The 23,658-nt window shown below is 44.2% G+C and overlaps 1 protein-coding gene across 1 annotated transcript in view; it reads left to right on the forward strand.

The window, feature by feature from the left end:
• The window catches only part of LOC110533341 (neuronal vesicle trafficking-associated protein 2), a 50,835-nt gene extending 37,043 nt beyond the window's left edge, over positions 1–13,792 (forward strand). Inside the window, exons 4-5 of the mRNA XM_036989699.1 lie at positions 11,631–11,741; positions 12,403–13,792. Of these exons, the coding sequence (XP_036845594.1) occupies positions 11,631–11,741; positions 12,403–12,594 (303 nt within the window). The 3' untranslated portion in view covers positions 12,595–13,792. The remainder of the gene's footprint in view (positions 1–11,630; positions 11,742–12,402) is intronic.
• Positions 13,793–23,658: the final 9,866 nt, after the last annotated feature.

A 23,658-nucleotide genomic window follows, 5' to 3' on the forward strand; every position in this document is an offset into this window, starting at 1 on the left:
ATAATAGTAGCAAGGCTATATACAGTAGCGAGGCTATATACAGTAGCGAGGCTATATACAGTAGTGAGGCTATATACAGTAGCGAGTCTATAATAGTAGCAAGGCTATATACAGTAGTGAGGCTATTTACAGTAGCAAGTTTATAATAGTAGCAAGGCTATATACAGTAGCGAGGCTACATGCAGTAGCGAGGCTATAACAGTAGCGAGTCTATATACAGTAGCGAGGCTATATACAGTAGCGAGGCTATATACAGTAGCGAGGCTATAACAGTAGCGAGTCTATATACAGTAGCGAGGCTATAACAGTAGCGAGTCTATATACAGTAGCGAGGCTATAACAGTAGCGAGGCTATATACAGTAGCGAGGCTATATACAGTAGTGCGGCTATATACAGTAGCGAGGCTATAACAGTAGCGAGGCTATAATAGTAGCGAGGCTATATACAGTAGCGAGGCTACATACAGTAGCGAGGCTATAACAGTAGCGAGGCTATATACAGTAGCGAGGCTATAACAGTAGCGAGTCTATATACAGTAGCGAGGCTATATACAGTAGCGAGGCTATAACAGTAGCTAGGCTATATACCGTAGCGAGGCTATATACAGTAGCGAGGCTATAACAGTAGCGAGGCTATAATAGTAGCGAGGCTATATACAGTAGCGAGGCTACATACAGTAGTGAGGCTATAACAGTAGCGAGGCTATATACAGTAGCGAGGCTATAACAGTAGCGAGTCTATATACAGTAGCGAGGCAATATACAGTAGCGAGGCTATAACAGTAGCGAGGCTATATACCGTAGCGAGGCTATATACAGTAGCGAGGCTATATACAGTAGCGAGGCTATAACAGTAGTGAGGCTATAACAGTAGCGTGCCTATATACAGTAGCGAGGCTATAACAGTAGCGAGGCTATAAGAGTAGCGAGTCTATATACAGACACAGGTTAGTCGGGCTAATTGAGGTAGTATGTACATGTACAGTAGGTATGGTTAAAGTGACTATGCATATATGATAAACAGAGAGTAGCAACAGCGTAAAAGAGGGGGTAGTGGGTGGCGGGACACAATGCAGATAGTCCAGGTAGCCAATGTGCAGGGGCACCGGTTAGTTGCGCTAATTGAGGTAGTATGTACATGTAGGTATCGTTAAAGTGACTATGCATATATGATAAACAGAGAGTAGCAACAGCGTAAAAGAGGGGGTAGTGGGTGGCGGGACACAATGCAGATAGTCCAGGTAGCCAATGTGCAGGGGCACCGGTTAGTTGCGCTAATTGAGGTAGTATGTACATGTAGGTATCGTTAAAGTGACTATGCATATATGATAAAAAGAGAGTAGCAACAGCGTAAAAGAGGGGGTAGTGGGTGGTGGGACACAATGCAGATAGTCCAGGTAGCCAATGTGCAGGGGCACCGGTTAGTTGCGCTAATTGAGGTAGCATGTACATGAATGTATAGTTAATATGCATATATGATAGAGAGTAGCAGCAGCGTAAAAGAGGGGTTGGGGGAGTGGCGGGACAATGCAAATAGTCCGGGTAGCTATTTGTTTACCTGTTCAGGGGTCTTATGGCTTGTGGGTAAAAGCTGTTGAGAAGCCTTTTGGTCCTAGACTTGGCGCACCGGTACCACTTGCCATTCGGTGGTAGAGAAAACAGTCCATGACTGGGGTGGGTGGGATCTTTGACAATTTTTTAGGGCCTTCCTCTGACACTGCCTGGTGTAGAGGTCCTGGATGGCAGGCAGCTTAACCCCAGTGATGTACTGGGCCGTACGCACTACCCTCTGTAGTGCCTTGCGGTCGGAGGCCAAGCAGTTGCCATACCAGGCAGTGATGCAACCAGTCAGGATGCTCTCGATGTTGCAATTGTAGAACCTTTTGAGGATCTGAGGACCCATGCTAAATCTTTTTGATTTCCTGAGGGGGAATAGGCTTTGTCGTGGCCTCTTTACTACTGTCTTGGTGTGTTTGGACCATTCTAGTTTGTTGGTGATGTGGACATCAAGGAACTTGAAGCTCTCAACCTGCTCCATTACAGCCCCGTCGATGAGAATGTGGGCATGCTCGGTCCTCCTTTTCATATAATCCACAATTATCTCCTTAGTTTTTTTATATATATATATTTTTTTTTTTACCTTTATTTAACCAGGCAAGTCAGTTAAGAACAAATTCTTATTTTCAATGACGGCCTGGGAACAGTGGGTTAACTGCCTGTTCAGGGGCAGAACGACAGATTTGTACCTTGTCAGCTCGGGGGTTTGAACTCGCAACCTTCCGGTTACTAGTCCAACGCTCTAACCACTAGGCTACGCTGCCGCCCCTAATTACAGTAGCGAGGCTATATACAGTAGCGAGGCTATAACAGTAGTGAGGCTATAACAGTAGCGTGCCTATATACAGTAGAGGGATAAGTTGTTATTCTGGCACCACCGGCCAGGTCTCTGACCTCCTCCCTATAGGGTGTCTCGTCGTTGGCGGTGATCAGGCCTACCACTGTTGTCTCGTCTGCACACTTAATGATGGTGTTGGAGTCGTACCTGGCTACGCAGTCGTGAGTGAACAAGTCTACAATTTTGTTTCTGGTGTCCTTTGACAGCTCTTTGGTCTTGGCCATAGTGGAGTTTGGAGTGTGACTGTTTGAGGTTCAAACAGGTGCCATTAATACAGGTAATGAGTGGAGGACAGAGGAGCCTCTTAAAGAAGAAGTTACAGGTCTGTGAGAGCCAGAAATCTTGCTTGTTTGTAGGTGACCAAATACTTATTTTCCACCATAATTTGCAAATAAATTCATTAAAAATCCTACAATGTGATTTTCTGGATTTTTTTTCTAATTTTGTCTGTCATAGTTGAAGTGTACCTATGATGAACATTACAGTCCTCTCTCATCTTTTTAAGTGGAAGAACTTGCACAATTGGTGGCTGACTAAATACTTTTAGAGTTCAAGTAACAGACACATCTCAACATCAACTGTTCAGAAGAGACCCGGTGAATCAAGCCTTCATGGTCGAATTGCTGCAAAGAAACCACTACTAAAGGACACCAATAATAAGAAGAGACTTGCTTGGGCCAAGAAACATGAGCAATGGACATGGTGGAAATCTGTCCTTTGGTATGATGAGTCCAAAATGAAGATTTTTGGATCCAACTGCAGTGTCTTTGAGACGCAGAGTACTGTAGGTGAATGGATGATCTCTGCATGTGTGGTTCCCACCGTGAAGCATGGAGGAGGAGGTGTCATGGTGTGGGGGTGCTTTGCTGGTGACACTGTCAGTGATTTATTTCAAGGCACACTTAACCAGCATGGCTACCACATAATTCTATAGTGATACCCCATCCTATCTGGTTTACGCTTAGTGGGACTATAATTTGTTTTTCAACAGGACAATGACCCAACATACCTCCAGGCTATGTAAGGGCTATTTGACCAAGAAGGAGAGTGAAGGAGTGCTGCATCAGATGATCTGGCCTCCACAATCACCCGACCTCAACCCAATTGCGATGGTTTGGGATGAGTTTGACCGCAGAGTGAAGGAAAAGCAACATATGTGGGAACTCCTTCAAGACTGTTGGAAAAGCATTCCAGGTGAAGCTGGTTGAGAGAATGTTATTTCATAGTTTTGATGTCTTTCTGATGTTATTCTACAATGTAGAAAATAGTAAAAATAAAGATTTGTCCAAACTTTTGACTGGTTCTGTCTGTCTGTCTGTCTGTCTGTCTGTCTGTCTGTCTGCACAGTGCATTCGGTAGACTTTTTCCACATTTTTTTTACGTTACAGCCTTATTCTAAAATGTATTAAATACATTATTTTCCTCAATCTACAATTTCTTAAACATAAAAAACTGAAATACCTTATTTACATAAGTGTTCAGACCCTTTGCTATGAGACTCAAAATTGAGCTCAGGTGCATCATCCTGTTTCCTTTGATCATCTTTGAGATGTTTCTACAACTTTGTTTCTACAACCTGTGGTAAATTAAATTGATTGGACATGATCTGGAAAGGCACACACCTGTCTCTATAAAGTCCCACAGTTGACGGTGCATGTCAGAGCAAAAAACAAGCCGCGAGGTCAAAGGAATCGTCTGTAGACCGCCGAGACAGCATTGTGTCGAGGCACAGAACTGGGGAAGGGGACCAAAACATTTATGCAGCATTGAAGGTCCCCAAAAACACAGTGGCCTCCATCATTCTTCATTGTAAGAAGTTTGGAACCAACAAGACTCTTCCTAGAGCTGGCCTAGAGCATTTCTCTCTACCCTATGGCAGAATTTGTAGAATTGTGGGAAATTAGCTATAAAACAGTTAATTTTCTTCTCTGCCCCATGGCAAAATGTGTAGAATTGCACTAAAATAACTCTAAAATGTTAAAAATGTCAAGCTGGGGGCACCAAAAATATTTGGCTGGCATTATGAGGAGGAGAGGGTTCAGCCTTGCAGCTTTTTTATGGGCCCCATAAAAGTTGCCCATCCCTGTTCTAGACATTGTTACCTCCATGGCACCACTTCTCCTGTGCATCACTCCTTCCCTTCCTCAGCCTCTACCCTAGTGGGCATCCCCCTTCAGGTTGCCATGTAGCTCAGTCATCTAAAACCATCTCATAAGGACTTGAGAGGGAAATCTAAGACCATTACATTCAATGAAAAAGATGGTTGTAGTTCCCTCAGTCTTACAAAGCTCCCTCCATTTTAACAGGTCTTAGCCTCAGAGAAACAGTTCACTGGTCATGTGAAAATGGCAGGTAAAGCCCAATTTTCTTCTTCATGTTATCAGAAAAACTGAACCCCCTCCTCATATTGTGAGCAAAATCTTACAATAGAGGAACATAGTTTCCCCTTCTGTGCTTGGCTCTGTATTGAATGCCAGCTTAAGCATTCCAATATGATTCACAGACAATAGGCTTTCATTCCTCAATCATAGATCTACTGATGTACTTTTAACTTATCTCATTGTTCTGTCAGCACCACCTGGTGCTAGAGGAAGAACATACTCTCTCTGCCTCTCTTTAGCTCTCTCTCTGCCTCTCTTTAGATCTCTCTGCCTCTCTTTAGATCTCTCTGCCTCTTTTTAGATCTCTCTGCCTCTCTTTAGATCTCTCTGCCTCTCTTTAGCTCTCTCTCTGCCTCTCTTTAGATCTCTCTGCCTCTCGTTAGATCTCTCTGCCTCTCTTTAGCTCTCTCTTGAATGTCTCTATCTCCCTCTGCCTCTCTCTGCTTCTCTTTAGCTCTCTCTGCCTCTCTTTAGCGCTCTCTCTAACTATCTCTCTGTCTCTCTCTGCCTCTCTCTGCCTCTCTTTATCTCCCTCTGCTTCTCTTTAGCTCTCTCTGCCTCTCTTTAGCGCTCTCTCTGACTATCTGTCTCTGTCTCTCTCTGCCTCTCTCTGCCTCTTTAGCTCTCTCTCTGTCTCTCTTTTTTAGCTCTCTCTCTGCCTCTCTAGCTCTCTCTCTGCCTCTCTTTAGCTCTCTCTGCCTCTCTCTGTCTCTCTTTAGCTCTCTCTCTGCCTGTCTCTAGCTATCTCTCTGCCTCTCTTTAGCTCTCTCTCTGTCTCTCTTTAGCTCTCTCTCGGCCTTTCTCTGCCTCTTTAGCTCTCTCTCGGTCTCTCTTTAGCTCTCTCTCGGTCTCTCTTTAGCTCTCTCTCTGCCTCTCTTTAGCTCTCTCTCTAGCTATATCTCTGCCTCTCTCTAGCCATCTCTCTGCCTCTCTTTAGCTCTCTATCTGCCTCTCTCTGTCTCTCTTTAGCTGTCTCTCTGCCTCTCTCTGCCTCTATCTCCCTCTGCCTCTCTCTGCCTCTCTGTAGCTCTCTCTCTGCCTCAAGCTCTCTCTCTGACTATCTCTCTCTGCCTCTCTTTAGCTCTCTCTCTTCCCCTCTCTCTCTCTCTGCCTCTCGATTTCTCCCTCTGGAGCGACTGTAAGAGTTTTTGCGCTCACATACTGTATTCCTGGAAAAGTGGTCTTGCTGTGAGAGTGGGCGAGGGTTGCATTCTAACAGCATAAGGCAAGGAGACTGGAATTACAAGATAGGGCAAGAGCTAGGAAGAAAATAAAAGATCAAACTGACACATATATATAAAACCTATGTCTGAGGGAGACAAATGGCAGAAACATAGCAGCCACATGTTGACATTTTCCCCATATACAGAACAGTAAATTGAGATTTGAACAGAAACCTATTACACGGAGCCACAACAGACTCAGCTGAACAACGTGTGGGGGAGAGGAGATTAGGGGTGATAGAGAACAGAGATGATGTACCACAGCCACTCTGTCTGTACTGTACCACAGCCATTCAGTCTGTACTGTACCACAGCCACTCTGTCTGTACTGTACCACAGCCACTCTGTCTGTACTGTACCACAGCCACTTTGTCTGTACTGTACCACAGCCACTCTGTCTTTACTGTACCACAGCCACTCTGTCTGTACTGTACCACAGCCACTCTGACTGTACTGTACCACAGCCACTCTGTCTGTACTGTACCACAGCCACTCTGACTGTACTGTACCACAGCCACTCTGACTGTACTGTACCACAGCCACTCTGTCTGTACTGTACCACAGCCACTCTGACTGTACTGTACCACAGCCACTCTGTATGTACTGTACCACAGCCACTCTGACTGTACTGTACCACAGCCACTCTGTCTGTACTGTACCACAGCCACTCTGACTGTACTGTACCACAGCCACTCTGTCTGTACTGTACCACAGCCACTCTGACTGTACTGTACCACAGCCACTCTGACTGTACTGTACCACAGCCACTCTGTCTGTACTGTACCACAGCCACTCTGTCTGTACTGTACCACAGCCACACTGTCTGTACTGTACCACAGCCACACTGTCTGTACTGTACCACAGCCACTCTGTCTGTACTGTACCACCGCCACTCTGTCTGTACTGTACCACAGCCACTCTGCCTGTACTGTACCACAGCCACTCTGCCTGTACTGTACCACAGCCACTCTGTCTGTACTGTACCACAGCCACTCTGTCTGTACTGTACCACAGCCACTCTGTCTGTACTGTACCACAGCCACTCTGTCTGTACTGTACCACAGCCACTCTGTCTGTACTGTACCACAGCCACTCTGTCTGTACTGTACCACAGCCACTCTGACTGTACTGTACCACAGCCACTCTGACTGTACTGTACCACAGCCACTCTGTATGTACTGTACCACAGCCACTCTGACTGTACTGTACCACAGCCACTCTGTCTGTACTGTACCACAGCCACTCTGTCTGTACTGTACCACAGCCACACTGTCTGTACTGTACCACAGCCACACTGTCTGTACTGTACCACAGCCACTCTGTCTGTACTGTACCACAGCCACACTGTCTGTATTGTACCACAGCCACTCTGACTGTACTGTACCACAGCCACTCTGTCTGTACTGTACCACAGCCACTCTGTCTGTACTGTACCACAGCCACTCTGTCTGTACTGTACCACAGCCACTCTGTCTGTACTGTACCACAGCCACTCTGTCTGTACTGCTACAGTAGCACAGTAACACACCCACCATGCACTCCAGGGATGTTTAGCCAGTGAATAAATCCCGCTGCTTCCTAGGGATTATGGGTCTCCGTCTATGTGGATTATAGTGATGTCAGATTACGACGCCGCCAACAACAACAACACAAACAACAGCAGCAGCAGAAACATCAACCTTGTCTGCCTGTTTGTTTTGTCTCTGCCTGTTTGCCTGTCTGTCTGTCTGTCTGTCTGTCTGAGTGTCTGTCTGCCTATCTGTCTGCCTGTCTACACTAAGACTATAGCTGCCATATTTGGGGCAGATTTGACCTCGCTTGCTGACGTCCGTCCCTGTCCTGATTGAGTCAGGTGCTTTAGGGAAAGGTTGACATGTATGCCAGCTGGCACAAGGACAAATACAGCTAGTCAGCAAAACCTTTCAAAATGAAGCAGTCTGTATTTAATCAAAATACAGATGAAAACAACCAGTCAGATGGGAATTGGATCATGGTGGATCTGCCGGTTCACACCAGTTTAGTCCCCATTATCGTCAAGGCAAGGGAAAATAGAGGTCATTCCATTCACAACTAAGGCAACGGGGAGCACACATCAATAATGGCAGATGTGTATGTTGTATTACTGTTGTCAGGACATTTGATGTGTTGGAAATTGGCAAACGTATCCTCACCTAGAGTTGGACTATACTTGGATTATACTAGACTACGGTGTATGATTCAGACTGTTCAATAGTAGGGTTCCATTCCTGTAGTGTTCTGACTAGAAGGCCAACCATTTTATTGGTGCTACCTGGTGCTGTGAGGGCACACTAAATATAGGATGCTAGCTGTGAGATTAGTATTATCATCAAATCAAATTCATCGCAAATTTGACTCATCTCAAATTTGAAATAGGTTTGAGCTGAATCTTTAACATGATGAAACAAATGCTGGCCACCAGTAATGAATATATCCTAATAATGTAGTATAATAATAGTAAAGGGAATATGTATATATAGATCAAGAATGTCCAATGCTCCCCCCAGGTGGTGCAGTGGTTAAGGGCACTGCATCGCAGCGCCAGCTGTGCCACCAGAGACTCTGGGTTCGCGCCCAGGCTCTGTCGCAGCCGGCCGCGACTAGGAGGCCCGTGGGGCGACGAACAATTGGCCTAGTGTCATCCGGGTTAGGGAGGGCTTGGCCGGTAGGGATATCCTTGTCTCATCGCGCACTAGCGACTCCTGTGGCGGGCTGGGCGTTGTGCGCGCTAACCAAGGTCGCCAGGTGCACAGTGTTTCCTCCGACACATTGGTGCGGCTGGCTTCCGGGTTGGATGCGCACTGTGTTAAGAAGCAGTGCGGCTTGGTTAGGTTGTGTTTCGGAGGAGGCATGGCTCTCAACCTTCGCCTCTCCCGAGTACGTACGGGAGTTGTAGCGATGAGAGAAGACAGTAACTACTATTAATTGGATACTACGAAATTGGGGAGAAAAAGCACAATTTGTGTCATGGTGTTATTTCACATCCTGGTGAGGTTTAGGGTTCATTGAGATTATAAAGAAGCTAATCATTAATATTAACGTGAACCACATTTTTCTGTCAGGTTAAAAGCTGATATTCCATATAATAAATAATAATTATGTGTTTCTGTCATTTGGACAGCTGCCAGAGAGAGAGAAAAAAATAGTTTTGTTATTGCATTGATTTCGCAAGACTGATTGAGTTTTGAATGACTAATTATGCTTTAAAATCAAAACGTAAGATGTAAAATTGTAGATAGCTACAGTAGATGTGTATTTAATTATTTGTGAGCCTAAAAGCCCTTTTTAAGAAGCCATTTCATCATGTTTCGGGTTTGTGATAAGCAAATGTAATTGAACAAAACGTCAGACAGATCCAAGCATGTGTCCTGACATTAACACAGAAGTCAACTGTCATTTAGCCTTTTTACAAATCACCCTGATCTCTGCTAATCAGCACTCAGCTATAATTACCCTAGCCTAGCATCCTGCCGAGATGGTGTGGTGGCCAGTACGAAGGGAGGCCATTGGAAACAGGGAAATAGTTTTATGGCCCAATAGGATGAATTGTGAAACTGAAGATGAAGATAGCACTTCAGTCACCTGATTTGACACTGTGGTAAAATCAGAGCTTTACTGCACCACCACCTAATGTAGAGTGTTGGAGTGTGCACGTGTCCTTTCACTCCTCTTTAGCGTCTTCACTTGACAATAGCATTCTTACTTCTCTCAGCTGTCCTTTATCTACATTTGCATCATTTTAATTAACTGGTGCTCCAAAGCACCCAATCATAGATTCAGTAGGAACAGGGAGAGCATTGGTCCTTTTTGTGTATGTTAATCTCTCACTATAAAACTGTCTCGTCTACCAGGGAAATACACATTTTAAACACAACATTTCCACATCAAGACGCACAGATGTACTTATTTGAATCACTATTGAAAGTAATGTGTTCTTATTTATTGGAATATGTGGTGGTTTGTGATAAATTATAAATTAGCGCTGCTCAAAACAGTTTCACACTCCTCCATTTAACCTTTATTTAACCCGGCAAGTCAGTTAAGAACAAATTCTTATTTTCAATGACGGCCTAGGAACAGTGGGTTAACTGCCTTGTTCAGGGGCAGAATGACAGATTTTTACCTTGTCAGCTCGGGGGTTTGAACTTGCAACTTCCAACGCTCTAACCACTAGGCTACGCTGCCGCCCCGGTTCATTTCCAAACCAAGATATTGTTTTCTAGCCTCTGTCTGCATCAACTGCATTTTGTGACCAATATGGGTGCTAAATTGTGAAAAATTGAATTAGTGAAGGTTTTTTATTAAATCTGTTTGTCTCCACTGAGTTTAATCTGGCAGCCAATGAACACACTCTGAGCTTTCTCCCTCTACCTCACTACTCAGATGGAAACTTCTAGAGCTAATGATGATGAGTTATTAACATGTCGGGACGATACAAGTATCACAATACTCGTTAGTATCGTGGCAAGGAAACAAAATACGAAGCGGATTTAACTTCTTTAGGAAAACAGCCCTACTGTTGGAAACAAACATCATTATGTTGTCATTTAGAGTCATGTGCATTTTTCTTCCAATAATTGTTAGGTTTAGGTTTAGAATAAAGGTTAGGGTTAGGTTTAGGTTTAGAATAAGGGTTAGGGTTAGGTTTAGAATAAAGGTTAGGGTTAGGTTTAGGTTTAGAATAATTGTTAGGGTTAGGTTTAGAATAAAGGTTAGGGTTAGGTTTAGGTTTGGAATAAGGGTTAGGGTTAGAATAAAGGTTAGGGTTAGGGTTAGGTTTAGAATAAGGTTAAGGGTTAGGGTTAGGTTTAGAATAAGGGTTAGGGTTAGGTTTAGAATAATGGTTAGGTTTAGGTTTAGAATAATGGTTAGGTTTAGGTTTAGAATAAGGGTTAGGGTTAGGTTTAGAATAAGGGTTAGGGTCAGGTTTAGAATAAGGGTTAGGTTTAGGTTTAGAATAAGGGTTAGGTTTAGGTTTAGAATAAGGGTTAGGGTTAGGTTTACAATAAGGTTAAGGATTAGGTTTAGAATAAGGTTAAGGGTTAGGTTTAGAATAAGGGTTAGGTTTAGGTTTAGAATAAGGGTTAGGGTTAGGTTTAGAATAAGGTTAAGGGTTAGGTTTAGAATAAGGTTAAGGGTTAGGTTTAGAATAAGGGTTAGGTTTAGGTTTAGAATAAGGGTTAGGGTTAGGTTTAGAATAAGGTTAAGGGTCAGGTTTAGAATAAGGTTAAGGGTTAGGTTTAGAATAAGGGTTAGGTTTAGGTTTAGAATAAGGGTTAGGGTTAGGTTTAGAATAAGGTTAAGGGTTAGGTTTAGAATAAGGTTAAGGGTTAGGTTTAGAATGTTTTAATTGTTGTCATGGAAACAATCTTGTGATACTGGTTTCGTCAAATCCTAATGCATATTCACTTGTTTTCTCTCACCTTGTCACTAGACAAGTGATGGTTAAAAATGTATTGTGATGGAGGTTATTTTGGTTGTTAGTTGTCGAGTGCTCTTTTGAACACAATTCATGGTGTCAAACCTTGCTTCAAGACCTTCGCTTTGACAAGAGACCTGACATTGCCGGCAGCTATAAAATTGACCGGAGTATTTGTCATCTTTTATTCCCAGGTCACGATTCTGATAGTCTTGGCCTTGGCCTTCTTGGCCTGCATAGTGTTCCTGGTGGTGTACAAGGCCTTCACGTACGAACACAGCTGCCCAGACGGATTCATATACAAGGTGAGTGGGCCTTGTCTTATGTGGGGTCATTTGTGTGTCGCAAATGGAACCCTATTCCCAACGGGCTCTGGTCAAAAGTAGTGTACTGCATAGGGAATAGAGTGCTATTTGTGACAAAACTTGAAAACTACACTGGCTAGTCATCTGAACAGTCACCTTTGGAGGTTATTGCTGAATGTTAGCTGAAGCAAATCTAATTTTAGACACAGCCCCTGCACTCTTCAGAGAAAAAAAAGAACCTCTTCACCAGAAAAAGCCCTTAGTGTTGTGCAGCAGTCTGTACGTGAGGAGAGTATGTTCTAGAACCCTCTCTCTCGCTCTCTCTCTCTCTCTCTCTCTCTCTCTCTCTCTCTCTCTCTCTCTCGCTCTCACTCTCGCTCTCTCACTCTCTCTCTCTCGCTCTCTCTCTCTCTCTCTCTCTCTCGCTCTCACTCTCTCACTCTCTCTCTCTCTCTCTCTCTCTCTCTCTCTCTCGCTCTCTCTCTCTCTCTCTCTCTCTCTCTCTCTCTCTCTCTCTCGCTCTCTTGCTCTCTCTCGCTCTCTTGCTCTCTCTCACTCTCTCTCTCTCTCTCTCTCTCGCGCTCGCGCTCTCTCTCTCGCTCTCTCACTCTCTCTCGCTCTCTTGCTCTCTCTCACTCTCTCTCTCTCTCTCCCCCTGCAGCATAAGCGATGCATCCCTGCCTCTCTGGAGGCCTACTACACAGCTCAGGATGCCAACTCCCGAGGGCGCTTCTATACGGTGATCAGCCACTACAGCATGGCCAAGCAGACCACCTCCCGCTCCGTCTCTCCATGGCTCCCCGCTGGCGCTGCCCCACACGACGCCAAGCCGCCCAACACAGACGGGCACTGAGTATGCCTGCCCAACCCTCCCACCAACCCCACCTCTTCTGCCCGTCTCCATGACAAGCTTTTAACAGGGAGTGTCTGTCGTTCTCCAGTGTCTCGCTAGGCTCAGAGTACTGTCACGCCCACTTGCCCGCCCCAGCCCATCCACCCAGCACCACAATCTCTGCCTCTCCTTCCTCCTGTCTGTTTTCTTTCTTTATTTATTCATTATTTATCATCACTAATGATTTTTTTTACTTGTTATTGGTATTTTGTATTTGATATCAAACAACTGTTTGTACAAAGTCTCGAGTCAAAGTTGAAATCCATTCAGAGTATATGCTTTTCTGAGCTGCTACTAACTGAGTGAGTCAAAAGTCATTTTTCAGATGTGTCCATTTGATGTGTCCATTTGATGTGTCCATTTGATGTGTCCATCTGATGTGTCCATCTGCTCGGCCCCCTGTAGTGTCATGACTCTGTGTAATCAAAGTCATGTTATGAAATCAACTCTGATTCAAGTCCAGGCATATCCATGGCATTTTGGTTCATACTCATACTGTAATACATTCTTATAGAAAGGGTTTTCCCAAATTAGTACCTATTTGTACGTCTATGGAAGTTAAACTTCAGCACCAATATACAGTAGATGTCCTGAATTATCTGAGCAAAGCTAGCTAAGTATTCTCTATCATGACGGTTTGATATCGGAACACTCTTTAATGTACTGTCCTGTATGTCCTACTTCCCTTCTTGAGCCAAGCTGTATAAAGCCCAGTGCATTCATGCTAGTTCATGTGTGTGCATGGTTGTAGCTAGGTTTCATGACAGTTTAACTATTGGGAAAAGAGCGACCTTTATTGCCAGTTACATTTCGCTTTAGCAGACAGTCCAGCCACTGTACACAACATGAATATGTGACTCTATTGCTAAGGATAAATTCCCAAGACGTGGTGATGATGGGAAACATTGTGTATATCGCTGTCTTTGCCAAAACTCTGGTTCCTGTAATGTTTAGAACCATTTGTAGATGAGCTTCTCTGCAGAGTTTTGTTCTGTTACCATTTTATTTCTTATTTTTTATCTTGTCAAAAAAAAACAAAAAAAAAAACGCTTTTTGAACTATTGTGATGTTTGGTAGTTGATATGTAGCAAAGTCTGGAGTAGTTTCTCACTGTACATCCCATAGGTTTGAAATGAAAATAAAGCAAGTTGTGACCTGATCAGAAAGTCTCTGTCCTGTTGTTTTCAATGCTCCGCCATTTGGTTCCGTTCTCATTATCCTGGTCCACATGTGTGTCAGTGTGCATTAATTAGTCAACTCTGCTGACTATCGTTGGCAAGTCATAGGGTACATGACACAAGATGGGGGGGGGGGGGTTAAGGGTTAATTACATATACTGATCTAGTCCAAAATACCTCTGCATTGGAAGCATCATAGAATCCAGGGCAGGCTCCAGGCATAAGTGCTATAAGCGGCTAGGGCCCCTGAGAGTTGACAGTTAGAATAGTAGAATACACAGGATTGTGCATCAGCAGTTTTTCACTCATTTTGTCAGTCACTGACAATCAGTTAATTAGCCAAGTCATCTAACAATGTTTAGATATCACTCAGATATCATTAACATGGCATAAGTTATGGCAAAATGTGTAGTTCCAGGAAATTAGCTTTAAAACTGCAACAACAAATCTGCACCCTGGCAAAATGTGTAGAACTGCACTAAACTTGCGATACAACCGCAACATGTTCTTTACTTTAATGTGTAGAATTGCAGGAACTTAACATTAAAACGTAAATGTTTTCCCTGCCTTCAAGAGGGGGGGGGGGGGGGGGGGGGGGGGGGGGCAACACATTTTTTGTTTCTTCGGGAGCTGTGGTAACATGTAATTAGATATACACAGAACACAGAGACAACGTGAAACAGGAGAGATTTGTTGCACTAACATGGAACAATGTGAGCAAACAGGATGATTGCATAATAAACTATTCAAGCAACATGCAGTACATTCCTTTACATAAAGTACATAGTTCCTGACTGAAATAGGCATTGCTCTTAGATTCTCATTCATCATTGCATGGCAAGTCTTAAGCCATTAAGGGCTTAAGGGCTTGATCGTTAATATTGAACCAAGATTTACCTGAATCAAAGATAGTTTCCTACATGGGGATTTTTACAATTGAAAATAGCCTCAAACTTGTGTTAAAGCTGGAATCCTTTAAATGGCGATTAGCGGCTGAAACAATACTGTTCGGCTTAAAAGCTGCTGGTGCTGGAGAAATGTAACCACTCTCAAATTCAAAAGACAGAGCTATAGATGCAAGGACTGACCATCCATGATATAACACCATGTTTTGAGGCTATACAGTGTTTGTTCTCATTTACTTACCGTTTACAAACATTGGAGTAAAATAATACTACAAAAAATAAGTTACTGCAAACAAGGGACAGTGTTTTTCCCCTTCGGATATCATTGCACCTGTGATAGAATAACAGAATATCTACGGCATTTTTTTTATCACCCTTCTCGAGGATCCTCACCTCTGCTTCCTCAACAAAACTAAAAAAAAATTGTAACTACAAATTCTTATGAATTGACAGAGTGTTTAATTTTAATTGGGAATTAAAACAGAGGAATTAAATTCCTGCAACAAAAGGCTGCTCCACCGGCTGTCGGCCCGTCAGAGAAAGGCTGCTCCACCTGCTGTCGGCCCATCAGAGAAAGGCTGCTCCACCTGCTGTCGGCCCGTCAGAGAAAGGCTGCTCCACCTGCTGTCGGCCCGTCAGAGAAAGGCTGCTCCACCTGCTGTCGGCCCGTCAGAGAAAGGCTGCTCCACCTGCTGTCGGCCCGTCAGAGAAAGGCTGCTCCACCTGCTGTCGGCCCGTCAGAGAAAGGCTGCTCCACCTGCTGTCGGCCCGTCAGAGAAAGGCTGCTCCACCTGCTGTCGGCCCGTCAGAGAAAGGCTGCTCCACCTGCTGTCGGCCCGTCAGAGAAAGGCTGCTCCACCTGCTGTCGGCCCGTCAGAGAAAGGCTGCTCCACCTGCTGTCGGCCCGTCAGAGAAAGGCTGCTCCACCTGCTGTCGGCCCGTCAGAGAAAGGCTGCTCCACCGGCTGTCGGCCCGTCAGAGAAAGGCTGCTCCACCTGCTGTCGGCCCGTTAGAGAAAGGCTGCTCCACCGGCTATCGGCCCGTCAGAGAAAGGCTGCTCCACCGGCTGTCGGCCCGTCAGAGAAAGGCTGCTCCGCCTGCTCTCGGCCCGTCAGAGAAAGGCTGCTCCGCCTGCTGTCGGCCCGTCAGAGAAAGGCTGCTCCACCTGCTGTCGGCCCGTCAGAGAAAGGCTGCTCCGCCTGCTGTAGGCCCGTCAGAGAAAGGCTGCTCCGCCTGCTGTAGGCCCATCAGAGAAAGGCTGCTCCGACTGCTGTCGGCCCGTCAGAGATAGGTTGCTCCGCCTGCTGTCGGCCCGTCAGAGAAAGGCTGCTCCGCCTGCTGTCGGCCCGTCAGAGAAAGGCTGCTCCGCCTGCTGTTGTGACCAGTTCACACGTATATAATTAATTCCAAGGGAATACAGAAAATTAAAATTTAAGTTAAAATTAAAGAGACATCCAGATGACTGGTTCTTAAGTCCCATGTTACATCCAGACTGGTTCTTCTCATTACAAGTCCCATGTTACATCCAGACTGGTTCTTCTCATTACAAGTTCATTGTTACATCCAGACTGGTTCTTCTCATTACAAGTCCCGTGTTACATCCAGACTGGTTCTTCTCACTACTCAACTCATCACCAGGAAAACCTTCAGAGTGCCCTTTAGGCCTCTCTGACATAGATTGGAGGATAGTGTAAGAATCTATTGTTGGAGAATCTGTAATGGAGGTCATCATAGATAGACTGGAAAACGGAAATAATATGAAACAGTATGGATTGGATTCCCATGGCCCTTTTGCCTCACTCTGGTTTCAAACTGCCATTTTTTATTTTTTATTTTAAATTTTACTGGAATGGTTTAAATGAAGGGTATTGGATAACAGAGTTTTTTTTAGTTTTGTGACCTGTGAGTCCTCCTTCAGTGTTCTGGTATCTCTTCATGGAGACCTGGCTGGGTCCTCTGAGGAAGCCTAAGGGTTGTGTTTAGTCAAGGTTTGGCCTAGTTTCTCTGTGCCTTTTAAAACAGGCTTTTTACAGTTATTCACTGGTGTGCTTTGGGGACCCCCGTTTTGTTTCGTTACATGCAATATTCAAAGTGTGGAGAACCATTTAATTATTTAGAAAATGTGTCTGGCCAGGGCCTGGAAGTCCCTGACTCGACGGCTTCAACATGCCAGGTGCAGAGCCTGAGTGCAGAACTCTCCAGTAATGGTGATTACATCCATTACCACTGTTTGTGTCTGCTTGCCGACATTGTTTGTATCTGTCCAAAACAAAATCCTAATCACACACACCTCCAGGGCCGTGCACAGATCTTTGTGTGGGAAGGTGCTCGAATATAATAGTATTTCTGCAACAACAACACACATTATGAGCAAGCTAGTGCCAGTGACTCATCAGCCTAGAGACGATGAGAGATTACTGACATCGGGAAAAGTGTCTATCAGAAGATCATATTGAATGATGATGTAAATCTGCTAGCTAGTTAGTTAGGCTGTCAAAACAATCTCCTTTTCATTTGATTTGAGTTTGTCCTGCTGCTGACAAATGCATCTTACTAACAAGCAGTCAAATTGCCCCAATGTTTTCCCCTGACAGTGAGAGACACACGATAGATCAAACTAAAAAATAGCCTCCTACCAGTCTCAAGCCCAGCGCCCCCGTCGCCAGTGGCCACTACAAGCAAGCAAGTCTGACTAGTGCTCTCTTGGTGCTATAGGATCTTTCGGAGATTCAAGAGCTTATGAAATTAGCAACTATGATGTGAAATTTCTAAATTTAAAATAAAAAATGTAAATAAAAATGAAGAAGTCATTCACCAAATGTAAAAAATCCACGAGCTGTGTGAGCACTTTTTCATTGGAGGGCAAAAGGGCAGGTGCTCAGGCACGGGTTGAGCCTTGTCTGTGCACATGCCTGAACACGTCTGTTCATTACATGACCTTAAATGTCATTTCATTCTAAAAGAAAACCAACCCTCTAAATCCATGTGAATTATTAATTGAAAGAGAGTTTTATGTGCTCATTAATTTCTGTTTTCAACGTATTGAAAGGAGCAAATGTTTGAGTTAGCTACTTTACAGTTTGTAACTATGGGATAATTCCTTATTTGGTCATACTGAATTAATGGCTCATTCCCCAGTGTAATTTTAATTAGCATATGCACACATTCAGTTAAAGCAACGTCAATGTATCTCATTGCAAAAACAGACAGAGTAAGCTAAGTGCTACCACTGAAACTGGGTCATGGGATAATCCCCTGGTCATATGTCAATCATATTTAATAACTCCAAGTATGCTGACACACTGCAGTCACAGATAGCCCACTTTCAGTAGCTTTGACACATACTGCAAAATACCCTGAGCGTTGCCTTCTGAATAATGAGTATCTAACATAGGCTAAGTCACATACAATGCTATGCTAAGCCAATAAAATGTTGCAGTGGATTTAAGAAGTGCATTCTGATTAGTCAGCCGTTGAATTTTCATCACCAAGTAACAGAGAGACTATCAAGCAAAATATGGAGCTTAGCCTCAAGCATTTAGTGAAAGTCGTAAGATTTCTGTACCTTATCAGGGAATCTTCCTTCCAATTCCCCACACTAATGAAGCTTTAATTGGGCCCTCATTCACTGGCCTATCAGCCTGATCACATCACTGACTGGCTATTAAAGCTCATCTGGAGATGCAACAATAACCAGGCAAATAGTTTTGTCCTCCTGGCTGTTCCACTATCTTCACAGGCCTGGCCTCTCTCGGATGAATGGTAGTCATCCTAGCCCATCCTCATTAACTCAGTTGATAAGCAATTAAAAACAATGTTAACGAAACCATCTCTCACCTCTCTATACTTTGATCACAGAGGAGAGGAGAGGAGAGCTCTCTCCAAAGCGGACGACGGCAGTAATTCTAGGAAGATTAAAAGCGGAAAAAGGCTCCAGGTTTATTTGATAGCAGGAAAAGATTTGAAAGAAGAATTCCTCTGCCAGGAAGTTCAACGTACGGTCTCATCTACTGTCTGGTTCCTCTGAGCCTCTAGCCTGAAGGGGACAAAAACACTACTGTAGAGTATAGGAAGTGGATAAATCACCCAGGGGTCACTAACAGTGTCCTTGAGCGAAATGTTCTGCATTAATAGCGAAGCCGTGTACTGTAAACACATGATTTATTTTGCTGCATAAGGAATAAAGCTGAACTGCATATGTAAACAGGATCTATGTTGGAGAGATCAGTGCAGTTCTACAGTACATGTTCTTTCTGTATGTTCCGACCCATCACATGGCTGACTGGCTGGGCTGTTTTTGGACGTGCGGCTCTCTTCCTGTTCATCATCACTGGTCCATTTGTTCCCCCACAGACTGCTCTATCAACCACAGGACATATTCTGACACCCCACAAAAATGTAGGCTAGATAGAGATAAGATAAGACACACACACACACACACACACACACACACACACACACACACACACACACACACACACACACACACACACACACACACACACACACACACACTCGGGACCGTGGCATCTGGCGCTTCATCTGGAAGCTGCCATGACTGACAGAGCATGAGGTGGACGGGTGCATCCAAGGGGAAAGCGGTCAGCAGACACTGTTACCACACTGTTAACACGACACCACATGTCCAGTCCACTCAGAAAGGGACTGTGGGACTAGACCATTGTTAAAGGAAGGTCATGATACAAGTTCCACTACACCAGAAGAAATCAATATCCAACTATCATTTAACAACTTTTTTTCCACTTGAAGGCGATGATTTGAAGTAGGCTGTTTGATCAGAAAGGTAATGGTCAGATTGAAATACCATTAGACAGATAAACCTGTGACATTCAAACCCCAAGAACTGGAGAGATATGACCCAGGACAAAAACAGCATGGGCCATCTGCTTTTATTTTTTTATTTTTTTGTTTTACCTTTATTTAACCAGGCAAGTCAGTTAAGAACAAATTCTTATTTTCAATGACGGCCTGGGAACAGTGGGGTTAACTGCCTTGTTCAGGGGGCAGAACGACAGATTTGTACCTTGTCAGCTCGGGGGTTTGAACTCGCAACCTTCCGGTTACTAGTCCAACGCTCTAACCACTAGGCTACCCTGCCGCCCCGGACAGCACTATATGAATTGTAAGATCTAATTTAAATGTCACAAAGCACAGTTGAAGCCTACTGTATACCGACAATGGTTCTGCTGCCATACACCATGAGTGGTATTTATATTTTAGTAGACACTCTTATTCAGAGCGACTTACAGTAAGTAATAAGTGCAAAAATATTCATCATTTTTAAAAGTACATGTTTTTTTCTGGTCCCCTCTTGGGAACCAAACCCACAACCCTGGTGTTGTGAGCACCATGCTTTACCAACTGAGCCATGCCCTTCCAACTGAGCCATGCCCTTCCAACTGAGCCATGCCCTTCCAACTGAGCCATGCTTTACCAACTGAGCCATGCTTTACCAACTGAGCCATGCCCTTCCAACTGAGCCATGCCCTACCAACTGAACCATGCCCTTCCAATTGAGCCATGCCCTTCCAACTGAGCCATGCTTTACCAACTGAGCCATGCCCTTCCAACTGAGCCATGCTTTACCAACTGAGCCATGCTTTACCAACTGAGCCATGCTTTACCAACTGAGCCATGCTTTACCAACTGAGCCATGCCCTACCAATTGAGCCATGCCCTACCAACTGAGCCATGCTTTACCAACTGAGCCATGCCCTACCAACTGAGCCATGCTTTACCAACTGAGCCATGCCCTACCAACTGAGCCATGCATTACCAACTGAGCCATGCCCTACCAACTGAGCCATGCCCTACCAACTGCTGAGCCATGCTTTACCAACTGAGCCATGCCCTACCAACTGAGCCATGCCCTACCAACTGAGCCATGCTTTACCAACTGAGCCATGCCCTACCAACTGAGCCATGCTTTACCAACTGAGCCATGTCCTACCAACTGAGCCATGCCCTACCAACTGAGCCATGCCCTACCAACTGAGCCATGCTTTACCAACTGAGCCATGCCCTACCAACTGAGCCATGCTTTACCAACTGAGCCATGCTCTACCAACTGAGCTACACAGGTATTCTCTGCATGTTATCCATCTGTAATGACAACTCTGTCTTTTGCAAACGGGCAAACATTACACAGGTCATCATTACAAATCAAATACATTTTTATTGGTCACATGCACATGTTTAGCAGATGTTATTGCGGGTGTAGGGAAATGCTTGTTACCAACAAGCATTCAAGTCTTACTGATGAATCATCCATCTTTCTTCAAGTACAACCACCTCATGTTAAATTAGAACCACACATGGGATTACTATAGCCTGCAAGCGAACTAGCACCAGACAGCAATGTGTTTTCACTTGAACATACAAGGTGTTTAAGTGGAGATGAATACCACAGCAGGTTAACTGTGAACGCTATCTATTTTAAAAAGAGGGAGAAATGTGTAACTGTTTTAGAAACAACATTAGCACCTGCCTTCTTGAGAATGCTGTTATTTCTATCGGGAAAAAGAAAGTCGACGATTTTTCCACTTGGAAACAGCAGGTTCGCTCGACCTTATTCATGGTTTCCTCGGGCGTAAAGGTGGTGGAATTATGAGGGAATTAATTCAAGGTCAGAATACAGTTTATCTGTACACACACCTCCGCCACACCTTCATTTTGTAGTTCTCCACCATTAGAAAATAGCAGGTGAATAGCATGCTATTCTCATGCTTAAGTTCAAGGTCATATTACGCATAGAGGGAAAAGTGCATAAAAAATTAAATGATGTTCCATTTACACGCGCTTAATTCAGGTCCGAATCAGCGCCATTGTGAGTAGTGCTTGTTGTTGCTACCTTACTGCAGCAAAACGTATGTGACCGTTTGAGTGTCAACTACTGTTGCTCTCATGACTAATTAATTAAAAATGACTTCCTGTGGAATTCTTGTTATCTCATTTGCATTCACCACAGATAAAACAGTAGCTCCACTGCTGAAGTAAACAAAACCGAAACAGACAGACCGCTGCTTCAGGGTTGTTAAATTCACAAGCAACCTAGTAGTCAACCTAGTAGTCAACAATGTTACAGCGCACTGTACCAATAACTGACGAGGACAGATGCTGCAGGCAGGACAAATTGGAGGGAGGCATTGATAGCCATCTGGATAGAGAGAAGATCATAGTAAAGATCAAGGTAAACAGACTCCCAGGCACATAGAACTGAGAGAGTAGTGAAGGTCATTGGAAACAGTAAAGACCAATGTAAACAGACTCCCAGGCACATAGAACTGAGAGAGTAGTGAAGGTCATTGGAAACAGTAAAGACCAATGTAAACAGACTCCCAGGCACATAAAACTGAGAGAGTAGTGAAGGTCATTGGAAACAGTAAAGACCAATGTAAACAGACTCCCAGGCACATAGAACTGAGAGAGTAGTGAAGGTGCAGCAATATAAGGACCATTTTCAGATGATATAATTTCCAGAGAAAAGAAACTAAAAGTATTGCATTGTACAACAATCCTGGTTTTATGTCTGTAACTGCTGGTGTAAAGACAGCCTTCTGTGGACTATGCATTTCTTGCACTTAAAAACCTCTGCTGCAAAAGCCATGTTATTTCCTTAATGTTGCCCTTTGTACCGCAAAGCCTTTATGGGCAACTGTTCATTTTACCTCTCACTGCTCTGATCAACTATCCCCAAAATGGAGCCTGTACAGAATCCAGCTCTCCTGCTCTTGGTCATTATCATTTTGAATTGGGGCCAAGTTGAGATTTTCCTGGACATTAGGTTAGGAATGCAGCACTGTGTGAGGCTGGGTGGTGAGGCTGACAGTGCCAGAACATCCTGTGGCCCACTGACCAGACTTCACCTCAGCAGCAGCAGGAGGATGATTCATCAGTACTGATGGATGACTGGCTGGTAGTCCTTGGAGACAGACACAGTGCTATCACTAGCCTCTGTCAAGGTGCTGTATTAGGGGTCTGAGAATGCCAATGTGATTTGCAGCCCCAGAAAGGGCATCCCAGGAAAATGGCACCGTTTGTCAAAACAACAACAGAAGTAACAATGTTTATAACTGTACCTGTTTGTTTTAGAGTTGAATGACGGGCAACATACTGAAACACAATACTATTCTAGTGTGTTTCATATTCGAAAGGGACGGATGGCGCTTTTGATCTTGTGAAACAGGACACATTCAGCAGCATAACGTTACATCTGCTATGGATCGTTTGATGTTCGAGGCTAATGGGAGGATTGTGCTCTTGGGTCGGATGAGGAAAACTTAGAGTAAAGTTTATTCATGAGCCCTAGAGGTGGATGTTCTACAGACTGTAAACTGTGGTTGCTTCCAGTATCATTTAACAACGGCTCTATGTGTTTCTCGTCTATAGCAAGACACACATGGACAGTTGCTGATAAAAACAACAGTTGCAGCATGACTTCTTAATGTTTGCCCCTAAGCTCCCCGCTACACATTAAACATAGTTTAAACATAGTTTTCCTGCATACAGTTTCTTATAGCTATTCCATGTTTATCAGGACTATAACTGTACAATAGTTCCTTTCAGTGAGCTTCTAGGGTAGCATTCATATCACACAGGGCTATTGGGAAAGGCTATCCGCCAACGGCTTAAAGCCATGATGTCTGTTGAGATGAGATCAGGATCACCACCACTGGCGTAACACAGTTTCTCTAGAACCCCTCACGAGGTCGGAGTTGCAATGTTTTTGAATATGTCACTGTCCTGGGCTACCTGAACCTGCATGACATGACCCGTCTCTGCGTTCTCTCCCAGCTTGGATTTGATTGGATTTATTAGGATTCCCATTAGTCTACGCCAACGGTGACGGCTAGTCTTACTGGGGTCCAACACAGAACAAAAAATGCATTAAAGACAAAATACTTTATAACGCACAGTACCAG

This window comes from Oncorhynchus mykiss, chromosome 10, assembly GCF_013265735.2.
Source record: "Oncorhynchus mykiss isolate Arlee chromosome 10, USDA_OmykA_1.1, whole genome shotgun sequence".
Lineage (NCBI taxonomy): Eukaryota > Metazoa > Chordata > Actinopteri > Salmoniformes > Salmonidae > Oncorhynchus > Oncorhynchus mykiss.